The sequence below is a fragment of the Rhinolophus hipposideros genome (genome assembly GCF_964194185.1).
Source record: "Rhinolophus hipposideros genome assembly, chromosome: 4".
Taxonomy (NCBI): Eukaryota; Metazoa; Chordata; class Mammalia; order Chiroptera; family Rhinolophidae; genus Rhinolophus; species Rhinolophus hipposideros.
Window position 1 is genome coordinate 66,131,521 of NC_138050.1, and position 17,706 is coordinate 66,149,226.

The window sequence follows — 17,706 nt, forward strand, 5'->3', positions numbered from 1 at the left end:
TTGAGGGACTTAAGGAATTGAACTGGCAACCTTGTGGTTGAGAGCCCACTGGCCCATGTGGGAATCGAACCGGCAGCCTTCAGAGTTAGGAGCACGGAGCTCTAACGACCTGAGTCACCAGGCCAGCCCTGTTCTTTCTTATACTCAGTCAAAGGGGGCGTGGCTAGTGCAGTAGGGCTTGGTGATGAGTGTAAAGGGCCTCATGCACAGTAGGCACTCAGTTACGTGGGAGCTAACATTACTATAGATGTCATTAAAAATAAACATTCTCTATACCTTCCTAAGTTTTAAAAAACAAAATGTTTCTTAAGAAAAGAGTTCTGATGGACCATTCATCTTTAAAAAAAAAAAGTAAAAATAGATTTAAAAAGCATTAGCTGACAGAGAAAGAAATGTAGAAAAGTTTTGATCTTTAATTAGAGTTTGCAGTATACACGTATCTTCCTATAGTCTGTGACATATCTCAGTGTAAACATTCAGAAAAACGGGGATGCTATGTCATGACTTATGAAATATAAATTTGAGTTTTGATTACTAAACTTATATACATTCATTGTTAACAACTGTTTTTACTTCATTCACAATGGCTCTTGAATAACAATCAGCAAATTCAACCATAAATTAAAAAATAAAGAAAAAAAGGTGTTACAGTTTCCTAAGTGCAAGCACAGTAATGTATTTCATAATTTCCTTCCCATTGTTGCAAGTTCATAACATTTGTGAAAAGGCTTCACTTTTTTTCAGCTTAATTAACTGCACACAGACATTTGAACACAACAGACAATAATGGGTTATTAGTGAGATATGGTAAGGGAAAAAAGGTCAGCACCACTCAGCAGATCATATAAACCTAAAATATACCCCACACTTTCTAGTCTCAACCTGTAGCTTTCATTTATTAAATAATTTACAAAGAACTGTCAGAGATGATTTAATGAGTAGGCTGAACTTCTTCGTCACTTTGCCATTTTGCTAGTAACAAACACATATATTTTGCCTTTAAAGTGAAACAGAATGCTATTCATTTCCAATGGGACTAAATGTAAGGGAAAAGCAAAAATGAAGCCACAGTTATTTTTAAGTTGTGTTATGTTATTTTAACTATTTAATTAAAAAGTTTAATTGCCAGATCAGTGCACCATTTCTTGCTTAAAAATGTTAATACCTTTGAAAGTAGATTAAAAGATATTTTTAAAAAATAAGCCAGAGGTAAAAATGAAGACTTGAATAACTTGAAAAACAGAAACAGAATCATTTTCAATCTGACTGTCTGTCAATGGGAACACTCACTTCATACAGCAGGTATCAACAACCACTTAGCAATTCTCTAAATAGGCACTTGATAGAATATATTTTAGCTAGCATACTCAATACTGGGGCATACGTCCACAAAAAATATGGCTTTATTACAAAGGATTCAAGATGGTAACTACTTAGAACCCAGTGCCAATATGGATTATAACAAATCCAATGAGTATTTTGTTTTTCAATTATTCATAGAAAATTTAATCCTGATTAAGTATCCTTGGGCAGGAATTCATGGGTAGTTGATGACTGAAACCACATTTATGTGAAATGCTTCTGTTAATTTAATCTGTGTATGTGGCTTAATTACAATTGGGGATTCAATGTGAAAGAAATGAATTATATCAGGATTAAAATTTTAGTACCCTATCATATAGTAGTTTTTCCTTCTTTCATTTTAAACATGTAAACCTGTGTGTCTCTTTGCCTAAATGTTCATATATTAAAAAACCTTTGTCCTTAAAACATATGTAATGTATCTAATTTTATTTTTCATAAACTGTAAAAAACCCTTTCCTAATCAAAACTAAAACCTGAACTCGGGCCAAAGTGATAGAAGAAAATAGAGAAAAACCCCACCCACAAATATTCATTTTCTAAAGTAATTTCATTTGCAGTTCTTTTAAACTATAATATGAAATGCATTTTCTTTAATGCATAAGAAAAGCAATTTTTAATCAGTGTACTACACTGATTGCATAATTGGACTTAGTTTAGATATATGTAAGCAAGCAATCATTTAATTGATTACTTTTTATAAGACTATTAAACCTGAGTTAACTATTGAGATAAGATGAGGCCTTATAAGTGGTGAATCTCTTACCAAAATATCATAACTCTTTTTGATTTTTATTTCCATATGGAAAATGCATAAATAATCTTGTAATAACACTCTTCAAAGTTTAAGTCTATTTAAAAACATGTCATTTATTTTTTTTTTCAGTTTTGTTACTGCTTAAATGCAGTTGTATAAATTACAGGCTCTGCTTTCTCTGTTCAATTTTTCATACCAAAAGTATGAAAAAAAAGTCACTGTATTCGGATCCTTATTGCACTCTGTTCAATCAATCCACTTATCCTTTAAAGAAAATCAAGTATCAGAAGTGAGGTCGACTTTTGTGTCCAGATGATATGGTCAGTGGTAGTGTTACTGAGGAAAGTGAAGAAACTTCCCAGTACAGACTGTGGGATAGAAAGAGTCTGTAGAGAATAACCATGGAAACAGACTGGCAAAGGATAACACCTATTGTAATAACCTGAAAAGAAAAGGGAATGTTTTTAGTGCATGTAAAAAACAGAGAAATTATATTCAATTTATCATGAATCTATATATACCTCATATGTATATATTATATATACATACATATCTATTTTACATATACACTATATATATCAGGGATGCCAAAAAAAAACATATACACATGACTTGTACTCATCTTTTGTTATCGGTATAATTACAATTTTAATACAGTTTTTCCCTTTCTTAAAATGTGTATACATGTCTCTCTCTCTCTCTCCCTCCCTCCCTCCCTCCCTCCCTCCCTCCATATACACACACAAACACACTCCTCATCCTCTGGTTTTAGCACGGGTACATTTTATCAAATAAATTTTCAATTGGCAAACATGACTAATGTTCAAAACTGTAATTGTTCAAAGGTAAAATTCCATTAACAGTTTAGAAATGCCAAAATTAGGTGCAAAAGAATAATTTGCTATGTCATTCTCTCCTTAGGGTACACACACTACAGAAACAATAAAAATCAGTTTCTGGTTAATATAGTAATAGGAATAAAGCATGCCCCTACCTGAATCTTGAAGAGTACTCTAAAAGCCCTTTCAAAAATTCTTAAGTCACTTCTCTATTTTTGTAGACTACCTTCCTACCTATTTACCCTCAGTAAATACCTCAGGCTCAAGACACATTGGTGTGTTCATACTGCATTACTTGTAAAGGGGTCCTGGCAGAACTCTACTTTGAAACGATGGAGCTGTTCACCAGTAAGTAGGTATCAACGTAATCAAAATGAGGCATACTTGAGTGTGGCACTCTAGTCTGCAGTCTGTTAAAGTAACTAGATTGATTTTTATAAATCTATCTTGATCTTTACCATTACACAGCAAAAAATTTTAGTCATATTTTTCTTAACAAAGATGTGTTATGAATTCTCTAATTTAATTTATAGAATAGCATTCTGAAATAGTCTAAAATATGAGTAACAAAGCTATTTTCCATCATTTTGCTTATAACTAACTTAAAAATTTTTTTTTATATTTTGAACTTCTAATTTATTTAATCACCAATTTAATATTTTATTTCAAAGTTTTATTTTAAAGAACTCTAGAAATCTCTGAATGGATAAACAGGCCTTTCCTACTTCAATAATTTCTCAATAAAGACTACAACAAACTTTTTTATCATGTATATTACTTACCTTATCTCTTTGGTAGTCATTAAACATGAAAGAAATACATGCAAGACCTGGATGGCATAAAAACCACAAGATACAGCCCTGAAACAAATAAAAAATAAGTCAAATAAGTGCAGCGATATCTTTATTTTCAGAATGTAGCAGACCAAAAACATTAATAGCATATTTAGGAGATCCGGATAGATCTCAATCAACTTTTAGAGTAGAACTTGCAATAAAATATAGAAATAATTTGCTGTTGCTATGACATTAATATTTTGTTTCTAATCAAATGGGTATTTTCTGGAATATATAAAATCTTAAATATTTTACATACACACATTTTGATATACTATAAATACATTAAGTAACAAATTAATAATTGAAGAAAGCAAGGTACAAATGTGTAATATTTCTGTAAAAAAATAAGCATGTATATTCATATTTGCATGTAGATATACAAAGAAAATATGTGAGAATACACAAAAACTGATAGTGGTTACCTATTTGAGGGTTGTTAGTACAGAAGAGAGTGGAACTGGGCAAGTAAGAATGGAAAACATTTTAACATTATACTCTTCAAATATTTCTTTTCTATTTTTCCTAGAACCATGGCAATGTATTTTCTTTTCCAAAATTAAATTTGAAATAAAATAATAAGTTAATAAATAGTAGCTGTTGAGATGCTTAGAGTATTGAAGGTAAAGAAAAAAATGTGTAGAAAATGTGCTTAGCATGCATGCTACTATTTATATAAAAATGGAGGGAAATATATAGGATGTATATTAAAATTCTCTGGGAGGATAGATTAAAAATTAATAACAGTGATTATATGAGGAGGTGATAACTGAATAGATGGGAGAGAGGTAAGAAACACATTTTGTTATCCTTTATATACTTTTGGATGTTTGAACCTATTCAAAAAGTTAAATTATAACATATAAAAATAACTTTTAAATTCAAGAAAAATGGTACTATTTTAAACAAAACAAAAGAAAAAATTTAGTTTCTAAACACCTTACATATACACTAAATTTTAAAAAATAGGCACTATGATCCCTGTGAAAAATTCAAAAGCAAATGACGTCTTCTTGCCTCTTTGGTGCTCAGAAGCCTGAAGGGGGTTCCTAGGGCTGCAGCAGCAGCTGTAAAACGCTCTACTCTAGGACCAAAGAAGGAATCTGGCGCTTCTTCCACCGCTGCCTCTGACTGCTCAGACTTTGTGCACTAGAGTGGGCTGAATAAACAGCTTATCAGAATGCTGTTTAAAGTTCTCAAGATGAAAGAATATGGATTGTCTCAATCTGACAGAAAAACAACCTCTAGGGAGGGAGGTTTGTAATGTTACTGCCCCAATCTCTGTCCTGATCTCTTCCTTTATTAAATGGGTATAGAAAAAAAATCAAATTTGCTCTTACTGTGTTTCCCCGAAAATAAGACCTAACCAGAAAATAAGCCCTCGCATGATTTTTCAGGAGAACATCCCCTGAACTTAAGCCCTAATGTGTCTTTTGGAGCAAAACTTAATATAAGACCCGGTCTTATTTTCGGGGAAACACGGTAGATCACACTATCATAAGAGGGACACAGAGACGGGGAATACAGTGAACATCTTATACGGATGCAGTGAAATGGCTAAAACAATACACACTCATCCTCCTGGTTCTATCTGCTTATGCTGAAGGATAACTCCTCATGGTTTATTTTAAACCACTGTATGATTCTGAGAGTAACAATTCGTAGTCAATTAATATAACTGTCTTTTGAGAAATGTAAACTGTATTTTAATTTCTAAAAAAATTCCAGTACTATAGAAAAAATGTGGAATCCCTATTGATAAAGAAATCGCAAGCCAGGCAAAATTGACCTGCTAAAAATTACATGAAAACTATTCTATGGGTTTATCTCATAGGTTGTGAAGATTAAATGAGGTTGTGAAGCACACAAAGGGCTTACAGTAGTGCCTGACACATAATCAAAGTTTAATGTTGGCATGTGGTTGCTTATTAACTTCCTAAAGAAAGCAGAACAAAGTTGATGCTCAGAAGAAGCCATTTTCCCACCAAACCCATACTTTGGCAAACGTGATGTAGAACTCCCTTTTTAGTGTACTTCTCTCCACTGTGATGATTTGGTAGAGTCCGCAGCCTAGGGACAACGCTAGGCAAATTCTTAAAATGATTAGAAGGATCCCCGCTAAGCTGTGGTGTGAATGGTAGCTGTGAGGCCTGGTATCTTCAAACTGTTCCCAAAATAGCAAAATACTCTGCAAAAAAATAATACATTTAGAGAAAAAAAATCATACCTACTTATGGTAAAGTATTTTTTCATCCCTTTTAAACATCTCTTTAAACAGTATATAAACATGCCTAAGAGGTTCTAAGCTTTATCAGACTATAAAGTTGTCAGTTAATAAAGCACAGGTGGTCTTTTCCTTGTTGACACCCTAAACTAGAGAATAAGATTATCAAATGAGACCGCCTACAAAATATAAGAAATGCTATTGCTACTGTGACTCAAGTAAGACATCTCTAAGGATGAAAATAAGTTGAAAAGATTAAGAGAATAAATATAAACTTTTTTCTAACTCCATCTCTTTCTTACTTCAACACTTTATTACCTACATTTCTAAACTTAACTTTTATCAAAAAAAAAAAAGTGCTATTATAGAACTACCATTTCCTGCTATCTATGTGAGGTAATGGATATGTTACCAGACTTGTGATTATCTCACAATGTGTATACATACGCGAAGACATGACCCATGGAACATAAGTATGTATCTACACAGCCTCTGGTTGCCTGTGTGCTCTGCCTTGTCGGGCTATGGAGGACCAGGGCCGTCCCTATTGTATTCTTCACAAATGCTCATAGACACTCTAGGGTAGTGTCATGATCTCAATTCTTAATTTGTATTTGTCTATGGTAATAAATTTACAAGGAAATAATAAAAATTGAATTTCAAAAAGGTATGAATTGAAAAATGAGAATCTAACCTGCTATTAACACTATTCTCCACAAATCCTGAATCAAAAACATTAAGTTGGTATAATATTGCCCTTACTGTAATCACTTCTAATTCAGTTCTTTCTCATTAGCCCTCCCTTCCTGGCATTATCTTCTTTCTAAATATCACTATCTATGATATGATCTCTTTCTAAAATCAATCATGTAAATTTAATATACCTAATTCACTCAGCAACTACTGTACTAAATAAATACTAGAGGTGCACAGAAGAATAAAGCACAGACTTTACTCTTTACTAATGAGTTTGGAATTTATTTAATAATGCATTAAAACTTAAAGTATAATATCCTTTACAGAGCCCAGGTATATATTTCATTCTCATCTATAGCCAATGATGGGCACAAACTCAGTACAAAGTTTTATGTCTACATCTTTCTTTTTGATTTTTATAAATCCACTGCACATAGGCATATGGAGATCCTAGAATAATGTCTATACTATTGGTAGAGAAGGAAAAAAAGGCTTAGAGGACCTTTCCAAAAGACCAAATTTATTTTTGTAATTGTTTTCAAAAACAAGATCCCATTCTCTTTTATTCTACATTTGGCTTTTTCATTGAGCTCAGATATTCACTTGCATTATTTCATGTATAAAGTAGTAGAATTGGACCTAACAATCCTTGCCTATCAATGAATCTCAAATTCATTGATTCACTCATTTAATGTTGAATACTTACTATATGTTAGAAAATATGAAAGAAAGCTATTAAGTAGGAAATGAGAATCTCACCTAATATTAAACATATTGTGCTGGAATAAGCTGATAGAAAGCTTAAATTACAATTAAATTCAACACTCAAAAGAGTAATAGATTATCTGACCTGTCACTCTTTAAGTTCACACTTTAAAATGACACATATTCCTCATGGGCCCCAGGTTTCCATTGTGAAATGAGATATGTTCAATCACACATTTCTGAATACTGAAAAGCAGAAACATTGAATGTCAATACTCACTTGTGTTATGACAATGAACACAGCAATGCCAGTGGAAGCAGGAGTAGAATCCCACTGGAGAGGTCTGCTTTGAGACTTTTTCATTCTGACTATTGTCCAACCCATGCACAGACTCAGAAGTAGGTATAACATTTGAATTTGGGAAGCGATGTCAAAAACTAATGGAAATGAAAACCAAAGTCAACCAAGGTTTCATAATACAAAGAACGATCCTTCTGAGTTGAGAATATATTTTTAACCACAAAGAGAAGCTGAAGAAATTCAGTAGTAAGAGACATTCATGAATAACAATTCTAAAGAAGTAAAATGTTGCCATTAAATTTGTAAATTTATGAGAACAGTTAAAACAAAGGCAACAGTCTTATTTTATGTACATAAACATACATGTACACATATATATGTGTATACACATAGGCTATATCATATATTTATTAAGATAAACTTCAAATCTTTTTGTTTCCCATTTTTCTTAGCTTTTCTAACTACATAATCCTGTTCTCTATATCTTACTATTTATTAAAAGAAACAAATTTTAAACATAACTTCTACAATGTAAAGAATACTGATGACTTCATTTCTCTGTTGCTAATTTTTTTGATGGCTGAACTACAATGTGAAGAGTATTTTCTAAAACTATTAATAAGAAATAGCATGACAATAAAATGCATAGCTACAGTAACATCCGATTAATTCTGTTGGCTTTGGAGTCCTGAAGACTCCAAAATTGAAATACTCCACGCGTTAGTGTGATGTGCCACCAGGTGGCCATCACTTACATTGCAGGGGAAGCCTCCTCCTTTAAAAAGGATGCCACAAAACTGCAAGCATCAAGTTCACTGCTACAAGAGAATAATGCTTTAATAGTCGATAAATACTTTATGTTCCATGCACACTTATTTTAGAAGCTAGTGTTTACTGATTTTAAAAAAATTATCACTTTCTTATCATAGTATATTTTGATGTAAATTCTGGAATAAACATGATCACAATTTCACAAAATTAAAGCTTTCTTCAAATTGCCATCCATAACTATGATGTGTACAACTTTTACTTGTTTTATATAAAGATATTCTTTGGGAAACAAATAAAACTAGTTATAGTACAATATTATATTTAAAAGTTACAAGCCAAAAACCTATTAATAATATACTTTTTCATATATATATTTCGATGTATTTCCCCCCTGTTCTGCCATTCAAATTATAACTGTATACTCTACATTTATACTTGTAATAGTGAATTCTGATAATGAACTGTCACTACATTTGAATGATATAAAATGGCATGGTCTTTCAGATCAAGCACAGTTTTCTTTCATCATAGACTTTAAATGACTTTGATGCCAATTATTTTTATTAAACATTTCACAAATACATATTCAGTTACTTAGATAAAGAAATTATACCCAAAGGAATATTCCTACATAAATTGCTAATTAACAAAAAAAAACCTACATGGGTGGGGGGGTTAGGAAACACCTGATTTTCTGGCTCCTTTCTTTATATACTAAATAATGTACATATAGGTATAATACTATAACTGTGAGGATAAGCAAACACTGCTTATTTGTTGTTTAAAAATAACCTAACTGTAGATAAAATGTACAGATCACACAAAAATCCCATTATGTGGGATTTGATTAAAAATCTCGAAATTTTAATCATTTAACTAACCAAACTTGTTGTCAGAACTACCAAAATGAGCAACATACATTTACTGTAGTTTTTTAAAAAATGCTTTTGCTTTTTAACCTACAGTGAAGATGCCAGACAAATACACTGTTTTATGTATAGCAGATACAAAATTTCAAAAGTCCTTCTTGAGTTTAATAGCTTTGCCACTGATGGGCTTTTGTGTCTTTTGCCTCTTTAGAGGCAAAAATTGCCTCATCTAAAAAGCATAAGCTAAATTATTTCTAAGGTTCTGTCCAGCTTTACAATATTCTGTGATTCTGTCATATATCCTGAATTACCTAAGAGAAAGGAATGGGAGAAACCAGGGTTCTAGAATATGTTAAAAAAGGAGAAGCAATTCTTGTTCATGCTCAGTAGGTGAACAGTACGTATTCTCTTCACAAGGAAAATGAAAGGTTTTAGAAGTTTCAGAATCTTAAAATAGGCAGCTAAATCAGGATAAGTGGGTCCTGAGATGATAACAGAGATTACCATAAAATACCCTTTTAAAGAGTGATGAGATTAGAAGAGAAATATGGAAATATAAGGAAAAGTAAACCCAAGAATGGTGCTATATTCAGAATCTGAGTTTTTAGAGCAAATCTCAACTAGTTTTCCAGGACTGAGAATAGCATATGACCTGATGTCCCTATGAAGTTCCCTTTAAAAAGTCATGCTTATAGACACTTTTAAATATTATTTTACATCATGCTTAACTCATAAGAGTTCATATATATATATATGTATATATGTACATATATACATACACATGTATATATATATATATATGTAAAATGGGGGTGACAAAAAATGTATAGAAGTGAACACTTTGGTCAACGTTGCTCAGGCAGTAGTTTGCAGTAATCAGAAGTGTCTGGACCCTGACGGTAACAACTCTGATGAGCACCTCTTGTAATTGCAGAAGTCAAACCTGACTTGTATTCATCTTTTGTTATTGGTATATATTAAGTATTACAATTTTAAGAGTTTTTCTTTCTTACAATGTGTATACTTTTTTTGGCACCGTGTGTGTGTGATATATCTGTGAGATCAGCTCAATTATAGGTATATTCTATGGCTCTGGGTCAGAATAGAGAAAAAGAGTAAAAAAGGGATGAAAATAGGGGGAAGAAACTTCAGCGTGGGGTCAGAAAACTTGGGTGTGAGTCTTGATGCTACCACTCCATAGCGGACTCACATTTAGAAATTTGCTTCATGCCACTGAGCCCAGATCCTTTATCTGAAAAATAGAGAAAAGCAAACCTACACTTCACTGAAGTTTTATAGAGAACAAAATGAGAGAACGCATATAAATATGCTCTAAAAACAGAGAGCTGCACACATTACCTATATTAAGTAGAAACTAAACAGGACATATGGGCACTAATCTGTAGCCCTGTTTTCAGTCATGCTAAATTCAAATCAACCTTGAATAGAAAAATTGTATTATGACAAAAAAATTTACAAAGAAGGAAAACAAACAAGAAGCAGATAACAGGTTTACATTTTTAAAAAAAGCTCAGAAAGATACTCACATTCTGCCAAACTTCCCATAAAAGGTACCCCTATTCCATCTTTGGAGTAACTGAGGAATTGAAGAGGAGAGTATTAATGTAAATTACAAATGTGAAAAAAATTGTTCATATCAAATCAAGCATAATTTTGGTGGACTAATTAGGATTAATTAGACTTAATGATGGGCACAGTTTTAGTGGTTGTGAGTTACCTGGAGAAATGAATGTAATTAGCTAAAGCTGAACCAGCTTGTAACAGCAATGCAGTTGTCAGAACTTTTAAAATCATGTGCATGGGTCCTCCTTTTTTAATAGCCTGCCACAATGATTGAGCATAAATGCAAGCAATCACAAAGTACACTAGGACTAGGAGAAAAAAGAACTCATGTAACCCTGTGAAGAGAAGAAAGGAGTTTGCTTCAGTAAAACAAGCCAGTTATAGTGTTGGGTTGCTTTCAAATCTTCCTGTCAACATATTTCTTATTTTTTAACTGGAGTCAAACCATTCACTTTTGTAAGAAAGAAAAAAAGAAGATTATTGAAACTTAAGAATTTTATACTTTTGGATAGCTTTAACTATAAGTAGGCAGATTAAACTAAACTGGTTAAAGTCAATCTATAAAAAAGCATGGCGGTCACCCAGAGAATAAGCCCAAAGCCTAACCATAAGATCATAGTTTTGTTCAAAAACAGTAAATTAAAACAATGATTTCAGCATTGGTAGACATACTTTTTAACTCCAAAGTGGATTTCTTTCGTAAGACACTTGGGCACAGATTTAGTCCGTCAACAATTGTATAAAACACCTTGACAGTGGGTCTCAAAGTGTGAGCCCTGGGCCAGCAGCAACAGCATCACCAGGGAACTTGTTGGAAATGTAAATTCTTGGGCCCCATCCCAGATCTACTGAATCAAAAACTCTGAGAGCAGGGCTCAGAAATCTGTGTTTTAATAAGTCAGCCGTTCAGGTGATTCTGATACAGCTAAAGCATGAGAACCACAGCTCTGGAATGTACCATGATCTTAAGTTTCCATTTGGATAAAGCTTCAATATCCTTGTCATGACCAGAGTCCCCTTCTGAAGTGAACTATCTTCAGCTCTTATGAAAGAGGAAACACTATGATGATCATGTGACTGTGTTCCACAGTTACCTTAAATTATAACACCTGGCTAAATGGCTACCAATCCAAAGACTAGCCATTGGCCAACAGCATACTTTGGTTCTCAAAGGTAAGCTAAGCTAATCATATTCTCTTGGGAAATCAAACCATAAAGAATGCTAAGGATTTGGCAAAAGAAACTGAAGTTGAAAGGAGTTCATATTGGGATAGGCCAAAGGAGTCAAACCAAGCCACGATAAAATAAAAATTTTGAGTACACTGAAATACTGAATGAGCAAAGGGAACTGGATGGTAAAGACAAGAACAAATGTGCAGATTTTATATTAAAAATCGTGCCTGTCATTAAGTGGCCTCTAGTTTCTACTAGCAGCTTTTCAGCAGTCTTCATGCATCCTCAAGATAAATACCCATTTTTCTCTGCTACTTGGAATCTTTTGACTGTGTCTTAATTTTTCAGAAATTTCAGAAAAATTTTATAATAAACTAGAGGGCTAGCTTTGAATTGAATGGCTTACATTTATTTGGTTACATCTAAAGCTAGTTCCTAATACTATTAGGACTTTTATATTTTACCTAAATAACACTACAGTACAGTGACAGTGGCTATGAATAGACCTGTCTCTATTGAAATCTGTGGAGGATCAGTCTAAATTGCAATCACTTCCATTCCAATTGTGAATCTGCTCCAATATCTCATTTGGGATAAACTCCAATCAATAGGCAGAGAAGGGAATACTTCCATTATATGGAAAACAATTTTAGAAAAGCAATTCAGAAGATACAAGTAGTAGGGAAAATAGTCAATAAATAGTCCAATCTCAATCATAGTTTTGGCATGGTTAGGAGAAAAAAAAAAGAGGTTAAGTATTTCAACCACTGGGGGTCTCTCCTGCTCTACATTCATAAATGCTGGTAGTCCACTATATATTCCAAGTGAAAAGGCATATTTAGACTTCAGGAAGAGATGATGAAATAACAGAAAAGGCATATTTTCTTTTAAAAATTTCTTATATAGACAAGTATCCCAGCTTTAGAAATAATGGGACAATAAGCCTGGGATTGTTATGGTAATGGAACAAGATGGAAAATATGCTAAACATATTGTAACTGTGTCAGTAAAATTCTTTTTGCTAGCGCGTTTTAAATCTTGGTTTTTATCTCTCCTTCTTGGTATAAAGAATTAAAGATGGAATTCTATTTAAGTTTTTATTTATAATTCCTTACAAGATAAAGTTGCAGACCCATTAGGTTACAAATCCACCATGAAAAGAAAATCCTTAAATGATTTACTGACTAATCAAAATAATATAGGAAAGAGAGAAACTTTTGAAAATAAGACATGTCACCAGCAAAAAAATGTTTTAGAATTATTCAAGATTAAATGTATCTTTTAGAACATTATAATCAATAAATTTTGAGATAATATATCAAATAACTTCAACTAGGACATTTGCCCTATACTTTGTTTTTACCTAAATTATTCCTACCTTGACCCTGTCCAAGGATAACTTTAAAGATAAAATATTGGTTCTGCACTCACTGTTCTTTTAAATAAATCACTTCCAGAAAAAAAGTCTGTTTTTTCCTCTTCGGTTAACAACTTTACTTTGGGTCTGCCACCATCCTTCACAAGAAAGCAATCTGTTCACTTTGAAATTAAAATCTAATTTTAAAAGAGATAGATACTAGGCATTAAATTTTACCTACACATGAAATACTCTTAAATGAGCATGCAATAGGTGACAAACACGTACGTTTTTACAAAATGTACAGACTTTAAGACAAGCTTAATGGGAAGAAGCATTGGAAAATTCAGTAGGATGAAAACTTATAGGACAGCTTCAAAAAATTCATCTCTAGCTAACTAATAGGATATGGGAGAAAAGAGGGGAAGAGAAGGGGACAGAGTCATTGTGTCACAGAGCAGCACCTGGAATACTCTTGCTTACAATGCTTGCTGTCTCAGAGCCCAATGTCCACCCCACCCTCCAGTGTCTCAAGATTTTTCTTTTTTCTTTCTTTTTTTTAAAAAGTTTATTGGGGTGACAATTACTAGTAAAGTTATACAGATTTCAGGTATACAATTCTGTTATACATCATCTATAAATCCCATTGCGTGTTCACCACCCAGAGTCAGTTCTCCTTCCATCACCATATATTTGATGCCCTTTTCCCTCATCTACCACCCCCTCTGGTAACCACTCAACTATTGTCTGTGTTTATGAGTTTTTGTTTCTCATTTGTTTCTCTTGTTTCAAGATTTTTCTTGATTCGTCTAAACCAATCAGATAAATTCCAATACCCTTGCCAATAAGAGATAAGCCTAACCCATTACTTTGACACGTTAGTGTACCCTTATCTTCTTTTTGACAACTTCACTTACATTTTTCTCATGATGTTGTAAAGTAAAGGCATGTGACCCAGTTCTGGTCAATGAAATGTGACAAGTGAGCCTCTGGGAAAGGTTTCCTTGCTCTTAAAAAAAAAAAGAGATATTCAATTTTGCCATCCCTCAAAATCCCTCAGTATCCAAGGAGGATTGGTTCAGGACTTCCGTGGATATCAATAATCCGTGGATGCTCAATCCCTTATATAAAATGGCACACTAAAGAGATGTGAGATGAACAATGTTCAAACAACAATTGCTAGAGAGAGGCTGAGGATCTGGGAAAGTAGCTGGTGGCTCCAGCAGGGTATGCCTACATATCACTTCATTCGCATGGATTTAGCGTAATGCTTGGCATATTGGAAAATTTAAGTTTTTCTGTTTGGAATGTTCCAGAATTATTATGATTATTTTTTAACATTTTCAATCTGTGGTTGGTTGAATCTGCAGATGCAGAACCCACAAATACAGACAGCCAAAGTTGACAGTCACAGGATAGGAGAGTAGAGAGATGCTGAAAAAAAACCACCCTGAACAAGCTTTGGAAATTTTTGGTGTGTAAGATAATTAATTTCCTTATTGTCTATACCACTTGCATTAGTGTTTTCTGTTACTTTAGGCCATAAACATTCCAGTGTATTATCAGCAACATGTTACCAGAGCTACATGGAAGACCCAACCCCATTATCTGTTGGGATACTAGAGTAGAAAGGGACAAGAAAAAATGAACATATCTGGAATCTTAAAAATAGTGAAATGGCAGATTTTATATACCAATAAAAACCAGTCTACTTTAGATGGTAATGCTTTACCTCTCAGAATTCTGGGTACTTCTTCTTTTGGTTTCTAACAACAGCACACATAAAGTTAATAAGGATTCTAATATTTTTAAGAAGCAGTTTTATTTTATTGAACTTAAAGCATGATATTCCTATGTAGCATTTTGCCAAGTGGCATCAAACTTACATTCGTTTAATTATTTTTTAATCTAGACCATGCCTGTAAAACAGAGGATAAACCAAAGTCTGGTAGATATAAAATACATAATTAGTTTGAAAGAAAAGAAATATAAAATTTAACCAGAATAACATGTAACATTAATTGCAACTATTTGCACCAGGTTATTCTAATTCAAACCTCTCAGCTATATGGTTTAACAGTTAATTCTCAGTAGAAAGCATAACAAATCAATTTTCCCTATTCATGGCAGAAAATTAGACAAACGAGCAAAAGTTTCTAAAATGAACCAATTGGGTATTATTCCCTTGAAACCAATTCCATACCTGAGGCTACAAAGTAGGATGAATCCCTCTTAAGGGTATACTTTAAAAGCAATACATTACCAAAACAATGTGGAATATGGACTTTTAGACCAGTGGTTCCGCACATTAAAACAACCTCAGAGCTCAGAGAGTTGGTCACAACTACACATGCTTGGCTTCCACTCCAAAACCAAATCTAAGTCTCTGGGGGTGGACTTTTTTTTTTTTTTTTAAAGTTCTCCAGATGCATACACAGTGATGGGTTGAAAACGACTGATTTAGACTTCAGTGTAGAATTAATCACATTTTGTGGCTATGTTAAGGCCTTTAGGCACTTTAATCAATAAAATGATGTAATCCTTAAGAATTAAGCTAGTCACATAACATATTTGAATACTTTTGAGTACTTCTAGCACTTTGATAATCAGTCCCTACAGACCAGCGTCACACAGAATCCCATGCTTAACGAAAATACATACTATATATAGTAAGGTTTTGTCCCTCACTTAAATATTGTTGATGACATGACCAATGTAACTTTCCCCATTCTAGTATAAAAAAAGAAAAAAAAAGAATTTTAGACATAATATAAGCATCTAATCAAAATCAGTCACAGGAGAAGATAGGTCAGAAGAAGTTAGGCCTCAGAACCTAATCATAATGGTTAGTATGAACCCTAAAGAAAAAGCTAATCATAATTCAGGATGTTGAAAAAAATACTAGGAGACATGGGCAAGGTCCTGAATCAGCCCGGGTGAGTATAACTGACATTCAGTGGCCTAAGCATGGCACAGGACACAAATTTGATCACTCTATGGTCTATGGTCAATGTTCAAGTCAAATTGGGAATGAGGAAAGTGATCAGAAATGGGAACCCAGATAAGGAAGCAAGAAAAAGCATATCAGAATCCAGTAGCATCTCCTGGATTCATAAAATAAATAAAACAACCTCTTACGCCAAAGGCCTACTTCCTAGAAGACAGTAGAGGGATGGTCTATTGATCTGGACTCTACTAGAGGCAGTAGGGTTTGCATGTACAGCAACTGCAGCAGAGTATTAACTGCTGTTGAGCCTTGACCAGTCCTAAAAATAAGTATCATATAAAATAATGAGGTCTTAAGGTCAAAAGGGGCCTTAAAAACAATTTAGTCCAACTATCAATCTAATGCCAGCAATAGACATGGGTTTTATCAATGTCTTTCCATACTATGAAAAAAAAAGCCAACATCTTTTATAAAGATAAAAGAAACAGTAGAACAGTAGGGCTGAATTAACTTCCAATAACTATCTACACTGATCTAAATTACCATTAAGTGAAATTTAACTGTTAAGTTTAAACTTTGCATTCAAAAACTTGAGTAGTTTACCCTTATGTCATTTCCTTTACAGAAAAAACTTAGAATTTACTATTTTAACACATTTAGCATCCCACTTTCTCTCTCTACCTCTCATATTCATATATACATATATATACATATATACACATATAGATAGATAGATAGATATATACATATATACACACACGTATATATGTATATCAGACCAAAGGATATTAAAAGTTTATCTTTTTATACATTAAATTGTGACGTATTGTCCATAACACATCCTCCGTGAGTTGCCTTTCTACCTGTGGCAATTTACACCTTGAACTAAACAATCGCTTTGGTAAAATGTAGCCTCAACTCCTGCCCTCCCTCTACCCACCCACCTTGATAGCGAATGAAATGTAATGAGACTGAATTTTAGCAGATTGACTCTTCCAAATGGGTAATGAACTCATGAATTCCTTTTCTTTTTTTCTTTTTTCTTTTCTCCCCTTCTTCCACCTTCCCTGCCCTACTCCCTTTCAAGCCATTGTTTCTCAGTCTTGTGTAGGACACAGCTCTCTGGCCCATGCTGGTTTTATGAGCTTTGCAGCCCCCCCAGGCAGTCGGTCGCCAGTTGTTGATCCTCGGCTGCTAGCTGGCTGCTGGTCACTCATGGGGGCCACCAGCCGCTCATGGCGGCATAGCCCGTGGCAGCACTCAGCAGCCCACAGCTGCTCAGGGC

The 17,706-nt window shown here is 33.5% G+C and overlaps 1 protein-coding gene across 3 annotated transcripts in view; it reads right to left on the minus strand.

The window, feature by feature from the left end:
- Nucleotides 1-394: 394 nt before the first annotated feature.
- The window catches only part of GPR180 (G protein-coupled receptor 180), a 28,869-nt gene continuing 11,557 nt past the window's right edge, over nucleotides 395-17,706 (minus strand). For all 3 annotated transcript variants that reach the window (XM_081046803.1, XM_081046804.1, XM_081046805.1), the window contains exons 4-9: nucleotides 11,099-11,279; nucleotides 10,908-10,957; nucleotides 7,700-7,857; nucleotides 5,791-5,982; nucleotides 3,741-3,818; nucleotides 395-2,561 (exon numbers count right to left, since the gene is read on the minus strand). In XM_081046803.1, the coding sequence (XP_080902929.1) occupies nucleotides 2,403-2,561; nucleotides 3,741-3,818; nucleotides 5,791-5,982; nucleotides 7,700-7,857; nucleotides 10,908-10,957; nucleotides 11,099-11,279 (818 nt within the window). In that variant the 3' untranslated portion in view covers nucleotides 395-2,402. The remainder of the gene's footprint in view (nucleotides 2,562-3,740; nucleotides 3,819-5,790; nucleotides 5,983-7,699; nucleotides 7,858-10,907; nucleotides 10,958-11,098; nucleotides 11,280-17,706) is intronic.